This window comes from Meles meles, chromosome X (genome assembly GCF_922984935.1).
Source record: "Meles meles chromosome X, mMelMel3.1 paternal haplotype, whole genome shotgun sequence".
Classification (NCBI taxonomy): Eukaryota; Metazoa; Chordata; class Mammalia; order Carnivora; family Mustelidae; genus Meles; species Meles meles.
In genome coordinates this window covers 59,444,111-59,464,558 of record NC_060087.1, presented here as the reverse complement: position 1 = coordinate 59,464,558, position 20,448 = coordinate 59,444,111, and the positions used below count along the sequence as shown (strand labels likewise).

Below are 20,448 nucleotides of genomic sequence, written 5' to 3'. Positions count from 1 at the left end.
AAACAGGAGTTAAATTCATTAAGTATCAGCTTAACAACGTAGGAGGAGCCAACCAGTCTTGAAGAAAATTCTGTGAACAGCAAAAAGCCACCTATAGGTGCAGAATTAAAAAGCTACATGGGCTCTTAAGCCCCCAGCATCCAAGCAGGAAAGCAGTTAAATTGCGGGGGTCAGGAGGGACAGTGAATGGAGTGGGTTTAGTGTTTCCATCATCTTAGTTCTCAGGAAAGGCCGTTCTGTCATCTCCTCCAGTCACTGGTCCAAGCTGGTCTGTCCCTGACACACCCTGTGCCTTCTACACAAGAATAGGTACAGGCAGATCTGAAACATTATCGTGGCAACCTCCTTCCCACTTCCTCTGTTCTAGTTTCATTTGGGGAGAAACGTCCCATCACTGTCTTCCCAACGACCTCAGGTCAAAACCCTGAGGGGAGTCAGACTCCATGGAAGCTTGCTGCATGCCCACCATCTATGCAGAGGGCCCTCATGGTTAAAAACCTTCCGTTTGCCAAGTTTACCCCACCCCATCCCCACTCGGCCACTCTCCCTTCCTTGTTGTTAGTCCAGACAGGCCTCAGGCTCTGGTTGGTGGGGGTCCAGGGTTGGGCATTCACTCCATTATGAAATTGTTGATCCTGGTCAGCAGCACTGCTGTTTCTAAGCCTAGAGCAGGGGATGGGGAGAGGGGACGACATATAGGGAGTGACCAAAGGGCAGGCTAGAGGAGGAGGAAAAGAGGTGAGGGGAGAACATCCTTACCAGTTTTCTCTCTCTCCTTCTTACATCTCCTAAAGGGAGAAAAGCTTCCCATTACGAGTTCAGCCAGCTTCATGCATGACCTTTGGATGCCAGGTTCCCCCAAACTGCCTTTCCCGGGTTCCAGCCAATTTGGCATAGAAGGGTCTCAGAACCTCAAAGGAACCACATAGCCCCAACCCTGTGCTCCCGGCAGCATATGTGGGTCGGAATCACCCCCATCCCCAGGACCCTGTGGGGAGAGTGAAGACCCAGGAAGCTGAGGCGTGAAGCACTCACCCTTGGAGGAGGAAGGTCCACAGAAGCAACAGGGTGGACACACAGTTGGTGATGACCCACATCATTAGGTAGGTTTGAGGGGGCTACGGGAAGAGGAAGAGGCACCTGTCAGTGGCCGGAGCGCCAAAGGTATTATATGGGGGGAGGGCATGGACTACGTAAGGAAGAGATGGCCTGGGTTAAGGAGAAGCGGGGACAGGGGAGGAAGGAGTCGGGGGACAGTCCCAGAGCCCTTACGATAATCCAGACAGGGTAACGCATCTGCTGGAGCAGCTGGCAGTCGTTGGTGGTGACCGAATCCACCCCTGCGCACCAGAGCAGGGAAAAGAGCCAGGGCTTGTTCACCACAAACAGGTTCACCGATACATTATCCTGGTGTAGTGCCCTGTGGAGGTGGGAAACGGGAACATCGAGGGTCACGGGGCACAAGGCACAGAAGGCAGCCCCTGTCCATGCTTGAGTCTACAGCCTTGCTGCCAAGGAACTATCAGTTCAATCTTTACACAGCAGCCCCTGACCAACAGTGATTTTCTTTGCATGACTGCACTTTGCCTCCTGGTGGGGCCCACCTCCGGATCCTAGCTTTGCCATCTGGGGCCCCATGAACGTGTGTCTCCTCTTTGTCCCACGACAGTCCTTGGGAGGTCTGAGGAACAGGTGACCATGTCCCCAGGCCCAGCAGCCCTAGTTCCTTCAACCCGAGGGCTGGGGGACCTGCCTGCCCCTTCCCTTGGCCATCCAAACCTCGCCTAAGCTGCCCTTGCTTCAGTTTCTCAGTGTTCCTTTCCAAGTGTGGGGGCTTGCCTCTGAACGTGATATCCCAGGTGGGCCCGGCCTAGCTTTGAGTACAGCAAAACCCTTCCTGGCTTCTGGGCACGATGCCTGCGCTCAGGCAGCCTGGGGTCGGGTTGGTTTTGGCAAAGTCACATGCCACCGATGACTCAATATGCACACTACTCAGTCAAAGCCCTGGTCTCTCTCGCACATGTTCCTGCTGAATGCCAGGATCTCTCTTGTCTTTGTTGCAACCGAACTTCCGTTGGACCGCAGATTGGGGTTTCTGCATCTATCCCTGTTGTTTTCCTCTCGGTACATTTGGTCCACGGTCTTGGAGCGCATAGGCCTTTTGGGGCCCCGATTTCATCACCAGTGTATTCATTACCAATTCATGTCTTTTGGAAACATGATCCACAGTTGAGGTTGGCTAGGGCAAGACTAAGGGAGGGCCAAAGCCAATGTTGTGTCTCCCTCCACGGTGACAGCTCTGGGAGAGGTCCTTGAAATACTTGCGATTACTGGGCTATCATTCAGGCCACGGTTGTTTTTTTTTTTGCCCCTCCCCGACCGCAGGGACCTTATAAGAGACCTTGGCAACTGCATGTTTTGCAGTCTATCCTGTTTACTGGCTCGGTCCACTTCTGGGGCCCAGCTCACATCTGGCACTCTCTCGTCTCTCGCCTGGACCTATCCTCTCTTGCACTTATCTCTTTGGTGAAGAAGGAAAGCTAAAATCATTCTTGTGGCCTCCAAGGGCCTACCCAGTTTGACTCCTGCCTATCTCCCCAGCCTCAGCTTCCCCCTCCTTTGGCTGCTGTCCTTGCTCTTGCAGCTTTTGTCATCATTCAGGATCTCCATGTGACTGGTCAGGTCTCAGCCCAGACAGTACGTCTTTAACGACTTTTCCCAATGTTGCCCCCCTTGAGCCCTCAGTCCCAACCCTGAGGGTTCTCCTTCATTTCCCCATCTCATTATCTTCCTATCACCCATCACTATTTATTGTGTGTACTTCGTTTGGTTTATGATCTGTCTCTTTTGCTGGTATGTATGCCCAAAACCTGCACAGGGAGAGCCTGACACAGAGTGAGTGTTAGATATATCGATAAATATTTGTTGTATGTGTGAATAAATGAATGGCTTCTGTCCTCCCTGAGGCGTCTCTACCCTGCCATGAAGCTTCCTAGGGTCCCCTTGGCTTCCTTTCCCCTGGCACTCACTTGATATCCAACAGTGGCAGGTCTTGGTAAGGGAGGTTGAGAAACTGGGGCCTCTCAGTTCTGTTGCTTCCCTGCTGTCCATATATCTGGCGCATCCTGGGGGCCCGCTGTTGGACGTTGGCCCGATCTTCATCTGGTAGCCAAAGGACCTGTGGTTCAGGGAAGATGGGTGTGAAGCTGGCAGAGCTTGGGGGCTCCAGAACCAGGGGGCAGGGGAAGAGAGGTCTAACCACAGAAGGGGGTATATGAGTTGGGGTGGGCCTCGGGAAGGCAGTGGCTGGGGAGGGGGCAAGAGGGAGCACTTGGGGTCCTGGCAATATCACCATGGCTTGGGGCACCCTTGCGCTCAGCACGGTCTCCAAGGTCTGGTTCACAAATGTGTCATGGTATGTGTGATTTCGTGGGGGGCGACGTAAGTCAAACATGATGGAAAGGTTAAGGACTGCGGCTTCCTTCAGCAGCTCTTCCAACGTTGGTACTGTCTGGTTCTCAGCCTCCTTCCGATCAGGGCCTGACAGCCGCTTGGCCCCCCAGAAGGGTTGCCTCTGTAAGAACAGGGAAATTATTTCAAGACCAGAAGGAACTTTTAGGCCATTTCCATTTTCACTCATTTTCTTCACTTGGCACCCAGATTCTGTGCACCTCTGAGCTATGGTCGTTCTTTCTCTCAACTGTGGCCCTTTCCAGACCATCTAACACCTTACTCTGTGACACCCACCTCCCAACTTCCCACCCTCCCAGTTTCCTTACTTCTTCTTTCCTGCTACATTTTTTCTTTGGTCTCACATAGACCTCTGGGGTCTTGACCCTTTGGTTTCCTCCCGGTCCATCAATCCCTTTCTGCCACACCCAAATCCTCTCCTACCCTTGGTTCATCCACAGCTTGAGTGACTTTTCCACAGCACCCTCCACTCTGTTCCTGCCCTGCCTGCCCCCGCCCCCACCAAAATCCCAAACACTGATTCAACTCTATAATTGTCTATCTCCTCCAGACCTAGAACTGGGGGGCAGAGCACATCATGTGGACTGTCACTTTAGTCCTTTTTCACCTTTAGTGCCACTTCATCATCCTTTTTTTTTTTTTTTTTAAGAAAGCTCTATGCCCAATGCAGGACTCGAATTCATGATCTTGAAAGTCAAATGTTCTGATGACGGAGCCAGCCAGGCGCACCACTTAATCATCCTTTTACTTGTTCTTCTTTGCTCCTTCTTCCATCTAGTGGCTGTTCCAAACCTCTGCCACTCTACTCTCGTCCCCTTGTAATCAACAAATGACCTACCTCCTGATCACCGACACCGACAAAGCAAAGCTATCTAATACCTATTAAGCATTGACTATGTGCCAGGCAGTGTTAGAAGTACTTTATGTAGGGGCGCCTGGGTGGCTCAGTGGGTTAAAGCCTCTGCCTTCAGCTCAGGTCATGATCCCAGAGTCCTGGGATCGAGCCCCGCATCGGGCTCTCTGCTCCGCGGGGAGCCTGCTTCCTCCTCTCTCTGCCTCCCTCTCTGCCTACTTGTGATCTCTGTCTGTCAAATAAATAAATAAAATCTTTCCAAAAAAAAGAACTATTTATGTATATTAATTTCTTTGATCGTCCCAAGGTACTGTTATGATGCCTGTGTTACAGATGAGGAAAATGAAGCCCAGAGAGACTAAGGAATGGAGCCCAGGGTCACATTAGCTAGCAGGTGGTAAAGCCAGGAGTCAAACCCAGACAGCCCCGATCTTGATCCCTCTGACATGTCATCTTACATAAAGTTCAAATGAAAAACCAGTCAAGTTGCAAAAGAATGTATGAAGTGATCCTATTCATGCAAAGTGAAAAGTACATGGGTGTACATACACATATATGGACACATGGAATTATGTGCCCAATTGTTAGCGATGAGTATCTCAGGAGTTGGATTTTTCATCATTTAGGTTATTTTTCTAATGCTTAATTTTTTATGAGGAATGTGTATTACTTTGATAATCAGGAAAAGAGAAACTGAAGAAATAAAGTATCCTTAATGAATATTTTCTCTCACCTACAGGACCGAGCCTGAACTGGGGCTGGCATTCAGAGGCCTCCGAGACCAAACCCCTGCTCCCCTTGCCAGTCCCACCTCCTACTGCTCCCATGAATTTTATCTCTTGGTCCACCGAGCCAGTTTTGTCTGCTGGAAACACTTCTTTATACCTCTGCGCTTTGCATATGCTCTTCATTCTGACTAGAGTTGTCAGTTCCTGCTTTCCCCACCTTCAAAACTGTTGTCATTTCATGTGCTGTTCAGGACTTGGGAAACCACTCCTGATCCTCTCCCATGCCCACTGAGCCAAACAGCAGGTTTGCTCTCTCTCCTATTTACTTACCTACTTATTTATTTATTTTCATCTTTTATTTATTCATTTGAGAGAGAGAGAGCACAAGAGGGGGAGGGCCAGGGGGAGAGGGAGTCTCCCTCCCTGCTGAGCAGGGAGTCTGATGTGGGGCTCCATCCCAGGACCCGATCACTCTAACTTTCCTATCTGATAGCCGGTTGGCGCAGCTTGTCCTGTCCTTGGAGGGAGTGACTTACAGGCAAAGACTGGGTACCTGTAGCTCAGCACAGGGCTCAGAAAATACTTATTAATGAGTGAAGTTTCCCCCAAGTGGCCCTACAGGTGGTTGCCTCTTCTGTGAGGCTGTCTTCACCTCTAGGAACCAGGTCCCGGCATTGAGCTTCTTTAGTTCGGCGCAGGAGAAGTCGCTGCTGTGGGAGGAGGTTCGGGCTGGGAACACAGAGGCCACATCCGTGGTCCGGCTCAGGTGCTCATCATGCATGAGGAAGGGGATCCCATCAGAGCTAAGGGCACAAGGGGGGTGGTCAGGGGGCTGAGCTCTGGGACTGCTCATCACTTCCCGAGCTCCCCTCCTGCATCCCTCTGCCCCCCCAGCTTCTCTCACCTGACCATCACATCGGTCTCAAACACAGCGGCTCCACATTCAGCAGTCTTCCGCAGGGACATCAGGGTGTTCTCGGGGGCCAGCTGGGCAAGGGAATTGACAGGGAGGTAGCAGAGAGGGGTGGGAGCCTGGGAGCTCACAGGTCTGATGGCTGCAGCCTGGAGGAGCAGACCTTCCCCACCCTGCCAGCATCCCCCTCAGCACTCACCATGGGGGCCCCTCGGTGTCCCACCAGACCAGGCTTGGGGGGTAAGTCTCTGGGCTCCATGATACAAGGTGAGGAGATGCATAGTGGGGCCAGGTAGACGGCCAGGGAAACTCCAAAAAATAGGAACAGGAGCAGAGTCTTGGGACCTGTGGGGAGTGGGGGATAGGCTATGGAGGGAGGGTGGTGGGTGGGCTGAGGCGGGGTCGGGGGTGGGCAGAGAGCAGAGTTCAGGTGCAGTAAAACAGGCAGCAGGAGGTAGAAGCATCAATGACCAGTGGGGGTATGTCAGGGAGTGGAGTTGGCACCTCTTCGATGGATACGGTAGAAGGTATCAGCCACGGGCCAGGCCAGGAGGGTGATGCCAGCAACTGCTCCGATATGAAGGAATGGGGCTGTGGCCTGTGGACAAGAGTTCTTCTCTTTAGTGCCCCTCCCAGGTCCTGAGTCCAGAGCTACTCGCAGCCCTGGGGACAAGGTGGTTGGGTGCAGGCCAAGGCTCCCACCTAGGCAATGGGGATCAATCACTCACCTGCAGTGACAGACGTAAGCTACGCCATTCCTGCTGCCATTGGACATCCAGTCCCACAAGGCCAGCGGCCACAAGAAGCATAATGAGCAGCAGCAACATCTGGGGGACCGGGAGTAAATCGGTCCTTCTTTGTCAACCTGGGCTCATGGCTCCCCAGGTTGCACCCCTCCCTCTGCCCCCCACCCACACTCTATGACAACAGGACCATTTCTTTCCCCTTGACTAATCCACATTCCTTCTTTCACTCAACACATATTTACTGGGCTTCAGGTCCTAAGCTTGAGTCCATAGGTAGAATACTGGGGTGCTTGGCAAAGAACTGGCCAAGTGCCGAGCCCAGCACCCCCCTCTTCCCGCTGACTCCCATCCCCCACTCTACCTTGTGGACACTGTGCAGATGCAGAGGCTGGCCACAGAGCCGCAGGAGCAGGGCCAGGAGCTGGAGGCAGAGGGTGGTGGGAGTAATGAGGCACCCAGAGGGGTCCCTGAGATGGGCTTCCCAGGCTGATGCCTCCCCCCTCCCCTCCCCTCGGTGGCCAGGGAGGAGAAGCTGAGCAGGAAGGGAGGACTGATTTGGGGGGGGTTAGATGGGTGGCTCCCTGACCCACCAATAGCAGGGATGCATATGTGACAAGTAGAGAGATGACCAGCAGAAATGCCAGGGACCAGTCCATCCAGTGTCCCCAGTGGTGGAACAGGAATCTGTGGGAAGGGAGAGGAAAGTGCCTGAGTCGGTGGGGGACGGGTGTTAATAGTGGCCTAAGGGGAGTTGAGGTGGATGGGCCCAGAAGGGAGTGAGGGGAGGCCCTTCATGGGGCCAGGGGCCCCAAGGACTTGATGGGGGTGGGGAGGGTGTGGACTCTGTGGAGGAATTTTCTAAGGAGGTTAGGCAGCAGGACAGCTGGGCAGGGCTGGGGATGACAGAGCACCCAGGGGTCCCAAGGTGGGGCAGAGATTAACGTGGAGGCTGAGGAAGGAGGGGGTCCATGACACACTCATTGAAGTTGTGCAGGTCATTGAGAAGGATGAGCCCGATGTACAGCCAGCCCAGGGAGAGGAGAAAGGTGAGGAAGAGCAGGCCAAACCAGATACAGTCGCACTGCAAAGGGGCAGGAGAGAAGCTCACAGCCGATCCCCACTTCCAGCTCAGAGTCCCCAACGGATGGCAGCTCAAGGGGGCTTCCTGCCAGGCGTTGGGCTGCTCTGCTCTGCTCTGCGGACAGAGAGAGATTTTCTTCCTGGGGAGAGAAAGCCCCTTCCCCCCAGCTGCCTCTGAGCACACTGGGCCTCCTTATCCCCTCCAGGCGGCCTCTGCCTCAGACTTCCGGTCCCCCCCCATCCCTACTCCACCTTGCTGGTTTGCATCCTCTCTTTGGGGCATTTCCTCCAGTGGCAGCTATACAGGCAGTGGAGGCAGCGGGCCCAGACGGAGCAGCAGCCGGGGGACTCGGCCATGGTGAGGGCCTGGGAGAAGGGACACTCAGCCATCAGGGACCCTGGCAGAAGGCGGAGCCCAGCCTCCCTCCCAGCACTTCTGAGGAGCTGGGGGTGGGGAGGAGCAGAGGCCTGGGCCGCTGCTCAGCAACGGGAGGTCATGGGGCTGCCCTAAATGCCAGACTGGACAAGAACGTGAGCCAAGGGTGGGGGATAATCTTTGGGGTCTTTCTTTCCCTTGAATCCGGAGACCTGGAAAGTCAGTGGGAGACCCAGGAGGTCCAGCCTCTTTGCAGGAGGGATGCGTACCCACCCGCCCCAACCCCTCCCTGGTTAACAGCATCCATCCAGCTCTGGGGATCACGTGCTTGCCCAAGGGTGGGGGCTCGGGAGAAACTGCCTGGGGTGGGGCAAATTAATTACGAGCAAGTTGAGGCCGATCTGGCCAAGCTTCAGGCAGCCCCACGGTGGGCAGCCTTCCACCCCAGGAACCAAGAGTAACCTGAAGCGGAGGTTCTAGTTCTGACCTGGGGCTAAGGAAGGCCCCGCCAGTTGGCCAGTTGCTATGGATACAGAGATTGCATACAACACAAAGCCTTGACTGAAAAGATCCTCAGTCTCCACCTCTCAGGGGGCAAGGGGCACCGTCAGTGCAAGGAAGACTGGAGGGCCACAGGTTGCCTGGGTCTCCTCCCAGCCTTCCAAAGGAAACATTTTCCTGTCCGCACACACCTGGAAAATCCAAGCCCTTTCACCCCAGTCGTGTCCTTTCCTGCCCAGTCATCCTGCCCAGTCACCCCCCCACCCCAGCCAGGAACCCAGTCTCCACCTTCTCCCTTTTCGGGGCCCCACCCTTTGAGCTCACTTGGGTAAAAGTACAACAAATACCGGTCAAAGGTGTGTGTGTGTGTGTGTGCGCGCGCGCGCGCCCCTGAGCGTGGTGGGGGCCGTGGTTGTGTTGTGTGTGTGTGTGTGTGTGTGCGCCCCTGAGCGTGGTGGGGGCCGTGGTTGTGTTGGGGCCCCGGGATTGTTAGACCTTGTGCTTTCGGGTCACACTGAGACCTAGCTGGCTTACTGATTCCCAAACTAGGCTGGGTGTGTGTCCTTCTACCTGAGAGGGTGTGCGATTTGTGTCAGCCTTGGTATGTGTGAACGCACTAGTGGTTGTCGGTACTAATGGGTTTCTAGACGGCTTCGAGTGTGTAGAGGAACCCCTGGATACACCCAGTGTGTGTGATCTGAGGGACATGAGCCCTTGTCATCTGGGCCCCCAAAAGCTGTGGAGTCTTAGAGGGGGACATAGTGGCTGGTCCCCGAAAGGAGGAGGGTGTGGCTGCTCTTGAAACTGCCCTGCTTACCCCACCGGGGCCTTGGGAAAGGAGGATTAGGGTACGGAGTGGAGGGGTAAGGAGGCTGTAGCTAGGGGAAGGAAAACTCTCCCCTCTCTGAGACCCTTCCCAGGGGAAAACAAAAACAGCCTAAAGGGAGTCCCCTGCTTCTACCCATCCTGAGACTGGTTCCAGTAGCCTGCCTGGGGCTCCATCTACACTTCTGCCTCCCTTCAGGTCCTGCCCTTGTACCCCAGACACGGTCTTCCAGAGTCCCACCTCCCTCCAGGAGCTGTCTGTAGGCTGGGGTCAGGATCTGAGTAGCCTGAAAACCCCAATCAGGGAAGCTGAACAGGGGTGCTGCTCCATCCCTGGACCCCAGCCCCACCACCGGCTGGTGGGAACCGGTCTCCACCCCACCATTCCCGCATGTCACCCCCAGCCTTCCCCAGCCCTCACACCTTGTCTCAGCGGCAGCTCTGCTCAGCTCTGCGCTCTGCTCTGCTCTGCACTGCTTCCCAGCTCCTCTCCGAGTTTGTCTGCCTCCTCCCTCTTCTAGTCCTTGGCTCAGCCCCACCGGTCAAACAGGTGGCACTGTTGCCACCTACAGGAGGCTGCGTGGCTTTTGTCCGAAGGGCTTGAGAGCTGCTCTATGGCCAGTGTTGGGGGGGGGGGAGTGGGGGGAGGGAGAGCAGATCTGCTTCTTTACTCCCTGCCTGCTGGTCGGGGGGCTTGGTGTGAGGAATTCCTTTTCCTTTGTGCGGCCCTCCCCATCCCTCTTGTCCCTCCTCCTGTTCCCCTCTCAGTCACTGCCGGGGCTTTGTCCTGGGGCTCAGGGAGGCGAGGGCTGAGGGCACTGGCGGGCGGGAAGCTGGGGGGAGGTGACCACACAACTCTGCAACTTGGCAGTGTGGAGAAGGGGCCCAGCCAACCCCCTGGGAAGAAGGGGTGTGTGTGTGTGTGTGTGTGTGAGAGAGAGAAAGAGAGAGAGAGAGAGAGAGAGAGAGAGAGAGAGGAAGGGAGAGAGGGAGTCTAGCATTTCCCTCAAGCTCCCTGGGAGGATGGCCTTGATTCATTAGCCTCCTTTCCCTCCTGGGATCCTACTTCCACTTCGATAAGGTGCATGGAAAACCCTATACAGGGTTGCAAGCTACTTCCTGAACTCTGGGCAGCAAGTTGCCCTGTTTCTGGACCCGCAGTCCCCATGGGCCTTGTGAATCCTAGGTGATACTAGCAGCCCTCCCCTTCCCATCACCCCAGACAGGAGATGATCATTCAGGATGTAGCGAGCCTTGTGTCATTCCTGCTGTCTTGTCCCTAAGGTATTTAGAGTCTCTTTCTAGGAATCACCTGAAGAGTGTAGTGTTAGGGTCACAAGCTTTTTGGAAGATGAACACGTGCAAAAGATGCTGTTACTATACATACCATTGGCAGGAGAAGGCTGGCTAGTATGCTATAGTCAGCTCAGTGCTAAAGCACAGGGCTCTCTCTGGGTGGGATGAGGGCTGGGGGATGGTTGCTGGCTTGACTGACCTTCCCTCTCTACTCTTTGGCTGATGCAGTGTCTCAAAGCCTGGGAGGCTTGCACAGCGTTGGTGGGAAAAAACATCTTCTTTGGGAAAAAACTCGCTTTCCCCTCCCCCGACACGTACTGAATTTGGAACAGTGAGAAGGAAGACTGGCTTTCTTCTGCCAAGGGAGGGCCCCCCCCCTTCCTCTGCCTTCCCATTGTATCCAGGGGCTCTAGTTGGCAATGGCTAGAGGCTCCCTTGCTCCCTTGTCATTAAAATGCAAAGAGAAGCAGGGCAGCTTGCTGGCGGGAGGCCAGAGAGGGCGGCCTGGCCACCTAGGCCTTCTGCAGGCTCCATTTTAGATAGGTTGTCCTTTGGTTTCCTTCTCTTGGGGTCTGGTGGATTGTAGAGGAGTCCTGGATTCCGTGGGCCCAGTGCTGGGCTGGGGAGGTGTGCTCTGGGAGCTTTCAGTTGGGTGGAGGGACTGGGATCAGAATGCAGGGAGAGTTAGCCCAGGGCTCCTGAACTCCTCCGAAGGCTTCGAGGCCAGTCAGTAGTTGGTTTGGCAGGCCAGGGCTGGCCTCATTTTAGCTTTAAGCAGAGCTGGGGGACCCTGATGCATAGTAAGGAGTAAACAACACCCCCTTCCCCTTTCAAAGGAGACAGCAGGCAGCCAGGACTGTGCTGTCCTGGGACTGGGCAACAGTGTGGTCCCACGGCCAGGCTGTGCCAAGAAACCGGGCTGCAGTGCATTCAGAACAGCTCCCAATACCACCCCAGAGTCACACAAGAAGCTTCACTGTGAGCAAGACCTGGGTTGGGTGCTTGCCCTCATTCTCCTTGAGGGCCTTCCCAGAGGCTGAGGAACACAGGCGATTCTTTCTGCGTCTGGCACAGAGGGTCTTTCCAAACAGTAGCTAGACTAAGATTTATTTATTTACTTAATATTAACACTTTAAAAGATTTCATTGACCTCAGCAATATGGAAGACAACTGAGGGCACTGTTTAAAACCCAATCCAGAGACGGTCAGGGCAGGAAATATCCCACTATCACCCCCATTCCTGATGGGGGATGAAGGATTGGGGCCAGGCCTCCAACCTTGGCCAGGCTCTGCCATGAAGCTAACACAACCTAGAAGTAAGAGAGCCTCGGCCTCGTCCCCATCGGGGAGGTGGGGGCGCAGCCTTACCTGCTCACAACAAAGAAAGAGCTAGATTGTACTGAGGATTGGCTCCTGATGAGTCATCAAGAAGGTCAGTTGGTTCTTTCTTCGGCAGGTGGCTCGGCACCTTTCTGGAGAAGACAGAGTAGTAGTCTGGGGCTAGGGGGCTGGAGAGTAAGGGCCAGCAACCAACAAAGATTTCCTCCCATGTGGTAACATGCTGTCCCCCCACCTTTTTTTTTTTCCAACAGCAAGAACCCTGAAATCCAGAGGAGTCATTAAAGAAACTCATTCTGGCTGCAGCCTGAAAGCATCTCCCAAGACAGATAGGGGCTGCGAGAGGACAAGTCCGACTTCAGTAGGCTTCTTCTTCGATAGGGGAGCAGCCAGAGAAGAAGCTGGTATTGCTGGCCAGCGCTCGCTTCTTTTTCTTCCCTGGAGCTTTATTTTCTTGGGATTCTGTTGCTACGTGTTTCAGTTCTGGGAGGCCAGAGTTGGAGGCAGCTGGGGCTGTCTTCTTCAACAGCACCTGCTCCACGTCACACATCTCTTTCAGGATCTAGGAAGGGCAGAGACAGGTCTGAAGGGATCTTGGATCAGGGCAGAAGCTCTGCCCAGCCGTACTGCTACAAATGCTAAGCATGCTGTAGCAGGCGGTATCCCCCAAGATTGGTCTCTTGAAAAAAAAAAAGAAAAGACAAGACTCTGGCCTATGCCCGTTTCCCACCTCCCAGCAAGCTGATTATACCTCTCCCCCTTTTCCTCCCACTGCACTGTCACAGCCAATGCAGAGATGACCTAAGACAGCTGGAAATGGCGGCCTTTGGCCCACCTACCTTGCTGTTGGGAGTGGCACAGACAGGGTTAAAGAAGCTCAATCCTGGGGTCACCTCTGTGGGATCCTCCAATTTGAAAGAGCCTTCGGAATCCTGGGTCCGCTCAACAGTGCCCAGGCCATCCTGAGAACCAGACAGGCATATTAGAAGTTTGGCTATCAGAGTTCCAAAATCAGTCTGCTCCCCTCTAACCAGTGAGGTACCAGCTCTGAGGGCCTCATCGGTCAGTCGAGGCAAGTCTTTTTTTTTTTAAATTTTTTTTTTATTTGACAGAGAGGGATCACAAGTAGGCAGAGGGGCAGGCAGAGAGAGAGGAAAGCAGGCTTCCCGCCGAGCAGAGAGCCCGATGCGGGGCCCGATCCCAGGACCCTGAGATCTTGACCTGAGACGAAGGCAGAGGCTCAACCCACTGAGCCACCCAGGCGCCTCCCCCCTTTTTAAAAGATTTTATTTATTTATTTGACAGAGAGAGACACAGCGAGAGAAGGAACAAAAGCAGGGGGAGTGGGAGAGGGAGAAGCAGGCTTCCCTCCAAGCAGGGAGCCCCATGTGGGGCTTGATCCCAGGCCCCTGGGATCATGACCCGAGCCAAGGGCAGCTGCTTAATGACTGAGCCACCCAGGTGTCCCAGTTGAAGCAGCTCTTAGGGAGACCCTGCTCGCGGTTTCTCACTGTTGTAAAGTTTAAAGGCAGCTTCTGAAAGCAAAGGACAAGGTAGGGGAGTAGGAGAGGGGACATCATGAGCAGTGTTTAAAACAAAGCCAAGCTTTGGTCATTTCTTTGATTCATCTTCTATCCTTTGTAATCTGCACTACCCTTTTTAGCATGTCCACAGGGTGTTTTCTGTATTAGTCTTCCTTTCAGAGAAGGGAACGAAGGCCAAGACCGAAAAGTTACTTGGGTAACAGGGCAACTCTTAGGTAGAGCTTGGATTAGAATTATAGCCTGTTGTCATGGCAACAGAAAGGGATTGAGAGTCAGGAAGCCTGAGGTCTAATCTTAGCTGTCAAGACCAGCTGGGTAATATTAGGTGAGTCACTTAAGCTTATCTCTGGGTCTCGCTTTCCTTCCTCATATAATGGGAGCGTGGGACTAGATCAGTGCTTTGACAACTGACATCCTCAGAGGAAGCCCAGTATAGAAAAAACAAGTAAAGAGCAAGTTGCTCTGATCGACATGGGGTTGAACCGAGACAGGCCACGGTCCTCTGTTCAGGAAGCATGTCCATGGGGCCACTGTAGGCCTCCAGACCCCAAACTGGAAGAACCACGGGGACAGAGAATCTTTATGGCTCCTACTACTTCTATGATTCTCAGCCTGACCCCCAACTTGTCACATTAGTCCTCTAATGACCATCTGCTGCGGAAGTCATTTTAATAGAAGCCCCAGGGCAGAACTGTTCACATGCAGATGTTCAAGAAATGCATGATGAAGTATCATTATACTAAGCTTGCTGGAGTTACTGTAGATCACCTAGAGAGCTGGGGGAACAAGCTTCTGCCATGGGCACAGGTAGGTGTAAGGTAATCTTTATTTCCCCGAGTTTGCTCTTTCCAGGAGCAATGTAAGGAGGACAACTACAATTAACTTGGGCCACAACAGTGACTATTTGAAAGACAAAGCTCCTGTGGGTCTTTTCCTAGAGGCATGGAGTAGTTGGTTCCCATGGACAAGGTCTAAGCAACTAATGTCTCAAGATGTCAGAGGGATTAAGTTCCTCTCTGGAAGCTACCACATGGTCCTTAGAGTTCTAGCTAAGCCTCTGGACTAGTTTGGTCCTGCGTGTCTATGTGCCTGTAGTTGCTTGCTTTCCTGTTCCTTGTTCCGGCCTCAGAAATTGTACCTAAACTTCACAGCCAAGTTGGGCGTGGGGAGCTGCATATCTGGCAGTATCCTGCAAAGGGCTGTGGTTTCTGAAGGGGCTATGTCGACAACACTAGCAGAGAGGAAGAAGGACAGAGAAGGGAAATGTCTCCGATCGCAAAGGGCATGAGAAGGGTAGGGAGAGCTGTGTAGGAGACAGCCAGGCTTTAGGGTAGTGGGAACCGGTAGGAGGCCCAAAGGGATGGTGAGGGAAAACAGAGCTGGTCCTACCTTGTCTTGCTGGCGGTTCCTACACTTTGTGGGGTCACAGCTGCAGTCCACACCACAGTCCAACTTCTGCCTCCTACACCCGCACTGCTTATTCCCACACCAGCCCTTGCAGGAACACTGCAAAACCAGGTTTGGAGAAACACAGGTCACTGCAAGGCCTAGAAGACCAATGTAACGTGCCTCCCCTTCATTTGCAAGCCTTTTTAGAAGACATGGAATGTGGAAAATGGAAATGGAAACTTGACCAAACTTCTTTCTCCTCTGTCCCTCTTCTTTAGGGAAACAGTGACCCCAGAATAACGAGAGGTTGCCTAACCACACATCATGCTAGACAAATCCATTTTTTGGTTTGGATTGTATACCTGAAAGACTGATTGGAAGGATGCCAGAATAATGCAGGGTAATTGGCAAAGTCTCTCATGATGATCTTGCGGTCAAAGTGATGAATTGCAAGTTGGAGGGTGGTAGGGATAGGTATGTTTAAGGGCTGAGTATACTGGCTCAGTATCTTTAGCTCTACCCAGTGGTACCTTCACCCAACTCTCATTTCTGCATTTTGTTCAGCGTCAGCCTGGGCTACGTCCTCAGCAGTTTAGTTTAATCATTCAACATTTTAATAAATCACAGAGGATATGAAATAAAATCATTTACGTTTGTATAGCACTTTACAGTTTTCAGAGTCCTTTCATATATATAAATGCCAAATCTCATTTGATTCTCATGGTCTATAAGGTAGTTCTGTTTATCGACTGTAACAACGGCACAAAATGGGAAAGATGATTCATAAGTAAGATAACAGAATCACAATTCAAAAATATTTTGACAGGCTGAAATTCTGGGCTGCCTGTCGAAGGAGAAGTTATAACGAGGATAAACAGAAGTCTGGCATCTGGGTTCTCCCCGCATTAGCCGTATAAATATAATATGGGGGGCAAGCTGGCGTAAAAGTAGTTGGTGCAAAAGGGCCTAAGGATATGAGGTGTTAGCAAGTTCCATGAGTCAGCAGTGTGAAATGGCTGTCAACAAGCAAATCAGTCAGGCAGAAATTGTCCAAGTTCATCCATAATTGTGACATCCAGAAATGAGCATCGCTTTCTAATGCTGGTGTGGCCATTGTGAGGTATACTGACACAATGCAATTCCCTTGTTTGGAAATCATGGGGAGCAACTGCTTGACTGGACTCTGGGTCAGTCTGACCCCACTTGATAGAACATGCCCTATTTTAGAGTATCATACTTTTGTTCGGGTATATAAAAGCACAGACCACAGCAACAAAACCCACTCATGTTCTCACTCTTCCCTTAATAACTAAAATACAGATGTAACTGAAGCCTCCTACCTACCTTTTCCCAATCATATTCACCTCCCTCTCTCCCAGGGACAAAGTCTCTCTCTCTTTTTTTTTTTTAATATTTTATTTATTTGACAGAGAGAAATCACAACTAGGCAGAGAGGCAGGCAGAGAGAGAGGAGGAAGCAGGCTCCCTGCGGAGCAGAGAGCCGGACGTGGGGCTCGATCCCAGGACCCTGGGATCATGACCTGAGCCGAAGGCAGAGGCTTTAACCCACTGAGCCACCCAGGTGCCCCCTAAGCACTCTTTTAAAGAACTCTTTTCCTACCCCAGAATTCTCTATGATGTCACTGTATTTTCTGTTTATCTCTTACTATCATCTAAAAATTATTTTAATTTGGGGGCACCTGGGTGGCTCAGTCGGTTAGGCATCTGCTTTCAGCTCAGGTTATGATCCCAGTGTCCTGGGATTGAGCCCAGTGTTGGGTTCCCTGCCCAGCTAGAAGCCTGGTTCTCCTTCTCCCTCTGCTGCTCCCCCGATTGTGCTCTCTTGCTCTCTTTGTCAAATAAATAAATAAAATCTTAAAAAATAAAGTTATTTAATTTGTTTTTCTGGTCACTGTGTTGTATCTCTCCACAAGAATGTGTCTGGTTTCATAAGGCCAAGGATCTTACCTGTCATGTTTGTTGTATCCTCAGCCACTAGAAACAGTGCTTGGTATATAGCTCGGTGCTCACAAAAGGTCTGTTGAATGAGTACATCTTTTTATGCACGACTGACTATTTCCTTAGTATAAATTCCTATGCATATACTTATTGAGCCAAAGGACAGGAACGCTTTAAGACTTTTGATACATCTTTTTTTAAAAAAGATTTTTATTTTTAATTAATCTCTACACCCAACGTGGGGCTTGAACTTACAACCATGAGATCAAGAGTCACACGATCTACCGAATGAGCTAGACAGGTACCCCAAATTTTTGATACATATTTTCAAGTTGCTTTCTAGAAGTACACCAATTCACATACCTAATAGCAATAGACAGGAATGTCCACATTAGTCACCCTTGCCAATACTGTGCATTATAATAAAAAAATCTTGCTTCTTTGAATAATACAGGACAAAAGCCAGAGTTCTATGACATGTCCTAGGACACCTTACCAAGATGGCATTGATCCATTGACTGCTATAGTCTGGGTATGGTCCTCTGACATTCACAGATTCATCTAGATGCCTCCACAACATTCTATCCTGTCAATGTGTCTCTATTTTACCTAACGGGATAATAGAATGAGAGTGGTATCTGAAGGGCTGTCATACAGAAGAACAATTAGACTTCTCCATAGTCATCCTCCGTTGGGATGATTTATAGGATAGTATATTTTAGCTCAACAAGGGACAACCTAACAGTTAGTGGACTACAATGGACTGCCCTATGAGACTGGGAACTTACCAGTACTAGAAGTTTTCAAGCAGGTAGAGCCAAGATAAACACATGGTAGTGGTATTATGGAACAGTCATGACACACACGACAGACGTATTCATCACATGAATGCCATTTCACTAGCTATAACTTCATCTTGTTCTCTTTCACACCCCCAGGACCCAGACCAGAAGACCCCAGACCCATGACCTTGCCACAGGCATGACCTCAAATATATATTTATGTGGTGCATGGTGTGTGTGTATGTATGTGTGTGTGTGTACATGTATGTGTCACAACAGCTGGCAACCCACCAGCATGGCCCAACACCACAGCTGAGAACCACTATAATAGAGGGATTCTTTATACAGAGTGGGAAGTAGAGCTGAAAGATCTCTGGGGTTCCTTTAAGCCAGTGGTTTTCAACCCTGGCTACACATAAGAAATCTCTGGGGAGCTTTTCAAAAAGGCCAGATCCCACCTCAGACCAATTAAATCAGAATATCTGGGGGTGGGGTCCCAGGCTCCCTGTGTTGAAAAGCTCCCTTGGAGGTTCTAATATGCAGTCAGGGTTGAGAACTGCTTTTGAGGTCTATTGCTTTTGAGTCTATAATTCTTCTAACACTGATTTCAGAATTACACTGCGTCTCAGAATAAGATCTGGTAAAAACTTTAACATAAAGAATATTAGATTAAGGGGTGCCTGGGTGGCTCCGTGGGTTAAGCCTCTGCCTTCGGCTCGGGTCGTGATCTCGGGGTCCTGGGATCGTGCCCCGCATCAGGCTCTCTGCTTGGTGGGGAGCCTGCTTCCTCCTCTCTCTCTGCCTACCTCTCTGCCTACTTGTGATCTCTGTCTGTCAAATAAATAAATAAAAATCGTAAAAAAAAAGAATACTAGACTAAGACTTCAGAAGATCCACATATGCAGCCTCCCTTGGATTTAGCTGCCTCTACCTTTCATAACTCCAAGATCTATATAAGCCGAACTGACCAATGTTGACCCATAGGTAGAGGCATCTCTACGCCCCTATTCAGCAGGAAGAAATTACAGAAGATAAGACCTTTCACCCTCAACAACCTTAAAGATTTAAGGGTCAAAACTGTTTGGGGGGAGGATAATGTGGGAAACAAAGGCAGAAGAAAAATTATTAAATTTCCTTACCACCTACAGCTCACTGACAAGTACTCAAAACAGGCAGAGTGACATTCCTCTAGGGACTAAACTGCCTTGATATTGACACTTTGCTAAGGGCAAAAGGCAATCCTAGCCTGACCCCCACCCTCTGATCCTGTAAGTCTACTTTAATATATAAAAATTCCTTTAGAAATTTCCTTTATCTTTAAACCCCCCAAGATACATATTGGCAATCATCCCTCAAGCACATGGTCCACCCATATACATATGAAGGGTCTCATGACTGAGGTTTTATTAGACAGTAGTAATAAATGACCTTTTCCCCACAGTAGCTAGCCCCCTCAAAATCTTGGAAACCTTGATTCCAAAATTCCTTAGAGACTTATGCTATCCCTAACCCCCTCCTAACTTGAAAGTATATAATGGGCCACTCCTCATGACCCTAGTGCAGCTCTTTCTGCCCACAGGTCCTGTCCCCATGCTTTAATAAAATCACCTTTTTGCACCAATAAAAGAAAAAAAAAACCAACAAAAAAAAACCAGGCTATGACAGGAGACTCAGGCTCTGGTCCTATATTTAATACTTGGTATGACCTTGGACAAGTAACTTCATTCAAGTTCATCTCCACTCTTTCATCACTAAGGAAGAGATAAGAATTCCTGCTCCCTCTTTTCTGCCAAAGGGGACAAATGAGAATATTTGTAAAATGCTTACAGTGCTTTAGTGACAATCTCTACATGATATTTTATTCTTCACAAAGTGCTTTTGCATATATTCCTTCTTTTAACTACTCAGACACCATAAAACACCATATAAAGATAGTATTATTAAAACTCCTTAATTAAAAAAAACATTTATACAACTTCGACTGTTACTTTGACTCAGGATATTAGTGCTGGAAGGGACCTTACACATCATTGATTCTAATCTAATCCCTTCATCGCACAGATAAGGAATTAGGAGCCTAGGGAGATTAAGTGACTTGTATCAGGTCATCTGACTAGTCAGTGGCAAATCAAGACTAGAACCCATGCCTACCTGGCATCGAAGCTATTACTTTCACTGCGGCACATGGCTTGTCCCTCAGCATCTCCTTAGTACATACAGGAAACATGGCTGAGTGAGGAAGCCTACTTTTTCAGCATTAGCTCTAGCCAAGTCATTAGTCTGGTGACTACTGCAGCCTCCTTTAAAAAGTCATCTAATGAGTGCTCGCTTCGGCAGGACATATACTAAAAAAAGTCATCTAATGATAACGCCCCCCCATTTCAGCTGGGTTGGAAACAACAGACAGGATGGCCTTCATGCAAAGCATTAAGGTCTACAGCTAATGTGTCTATGAGCAGTCTGATCAGACAGCAGATAGTTCTCTGCTCTACATAATACATAGCATCCATGTACTTCAAATTTGCTAAAAGGGAGAAACTAGATGGATTGCCACTTTTGTTCCCCTTAATGCCCAGTTATAGTCTCTTCTCAAGTTATTAAGTCAGGGGAAAAGCCTAGAAAAGAATAACCTCTCAGGGTTTTAGAC

General features: G+C 50.7%; 2 protein-coding genes across 3 annotated transcripts in view; both read right to left on the bottom strand.

Annotated features, from left to right (window-relative positions):
* Positions 1-10,124, bottom strand: GDPD2 (glycerophosphodiester phosphodiesterase domain containing 2). Of its 2 annotated transcripts, XM_045996444.1 has the most exons (16): positions 9,917-10,124; positions 8,044-8,157; positions 7,689-7,792; positions 7,302-7,395; positions 7,073-7,132; positions 6,694-6,792; positions 6,470-6,563; positions 6,165-6,310; positions 5,957-6,039; positions 5,705-5,855; positions 3,353-3,574; positions 3,030-3,178; positions 1,273-1,420; positions 1,036-1,118; positions 760-788; positions 1-663 (listed from the first exon to the last, which is right to left on the bottom strand). In XM_045996444.1, the coding sequence occupies exons 2-16, from the start codon at positions 8,146-8,148 to the stop codon at positions 611-613; spliced, it is 1,620 nt and encodes a 539-aa protein (XP_045852400.1). In that variant the 5' UTR covers positions 8,149-8,157; positions 9,917-10,124; the 3' UTR covers positions 1-610. The 2 variants fall into 2 exon arrangements, with proteins under 2 accessions (XP_045852400.1, XP_045852401.1); XM_045996445.1 differs by lacking the exons at positions 7,689-7,792; positions 8,044-8,157; positions 9,917-10,124 and adding an exon at positions 7,820-7,997.
* Positions 10,125-11,884: 1,760 nt separating this feature from the next.
* KIF4A (kinesin family member 4A) overlaps positions 11,885-20,448 on the bottom strand; it is a 121,558-nt gene continuing 112,994 nt past the window's right edge. Inside the window, exons 29-31 of the mRNA XM_045996024.1 lie at positions 15,061-15,177; positions 12,967-13,089; positions 11,885-12,689 (exon numbers count right to left, since the gene is read on the bottom strand). Of these exons, the coding sequence (XP_045851980.1) occupies positions 12,486-12,689; positions 12,967-13,089; positions 15,061-15,177 (444 nt within the window). The 3' untranslated portion in view covers positions 11,885-12,485. The remainder of the gene's footprint in view (positions 12,690-12,966; positions 13,090-15,060; positions 15,178-20,448) is intronic.

What these genes read in the sequence shown, in the direction of transcription:
- GDPD2 (XM_045996444.1), bottom strand. Translation starts at nt 8,148, where the DNA reads ATGGCCGAGTCCCCCGGCTGCTGCTCCGTCTGGGCCCGCTGCCTCCAC. An exon ending in CATATGCATCCCTGCTATTG is followed by an intron (nt 7,133 to 7,301) that starts GTGGGTCAGGGA and finishes CTCTGCCTCCAG; the next exon opens with CTCCTGGCCCTGCTCCTGCG. An exon ending in CTACCGTATCCATCGAAGAG is followed by an intron (nt 6,311 to 6,469) that starts GTGCCAACTCCA and finishes CACTCCCCACAG; the next exon opens with GTCCCAAGACTCTGCTCCTG.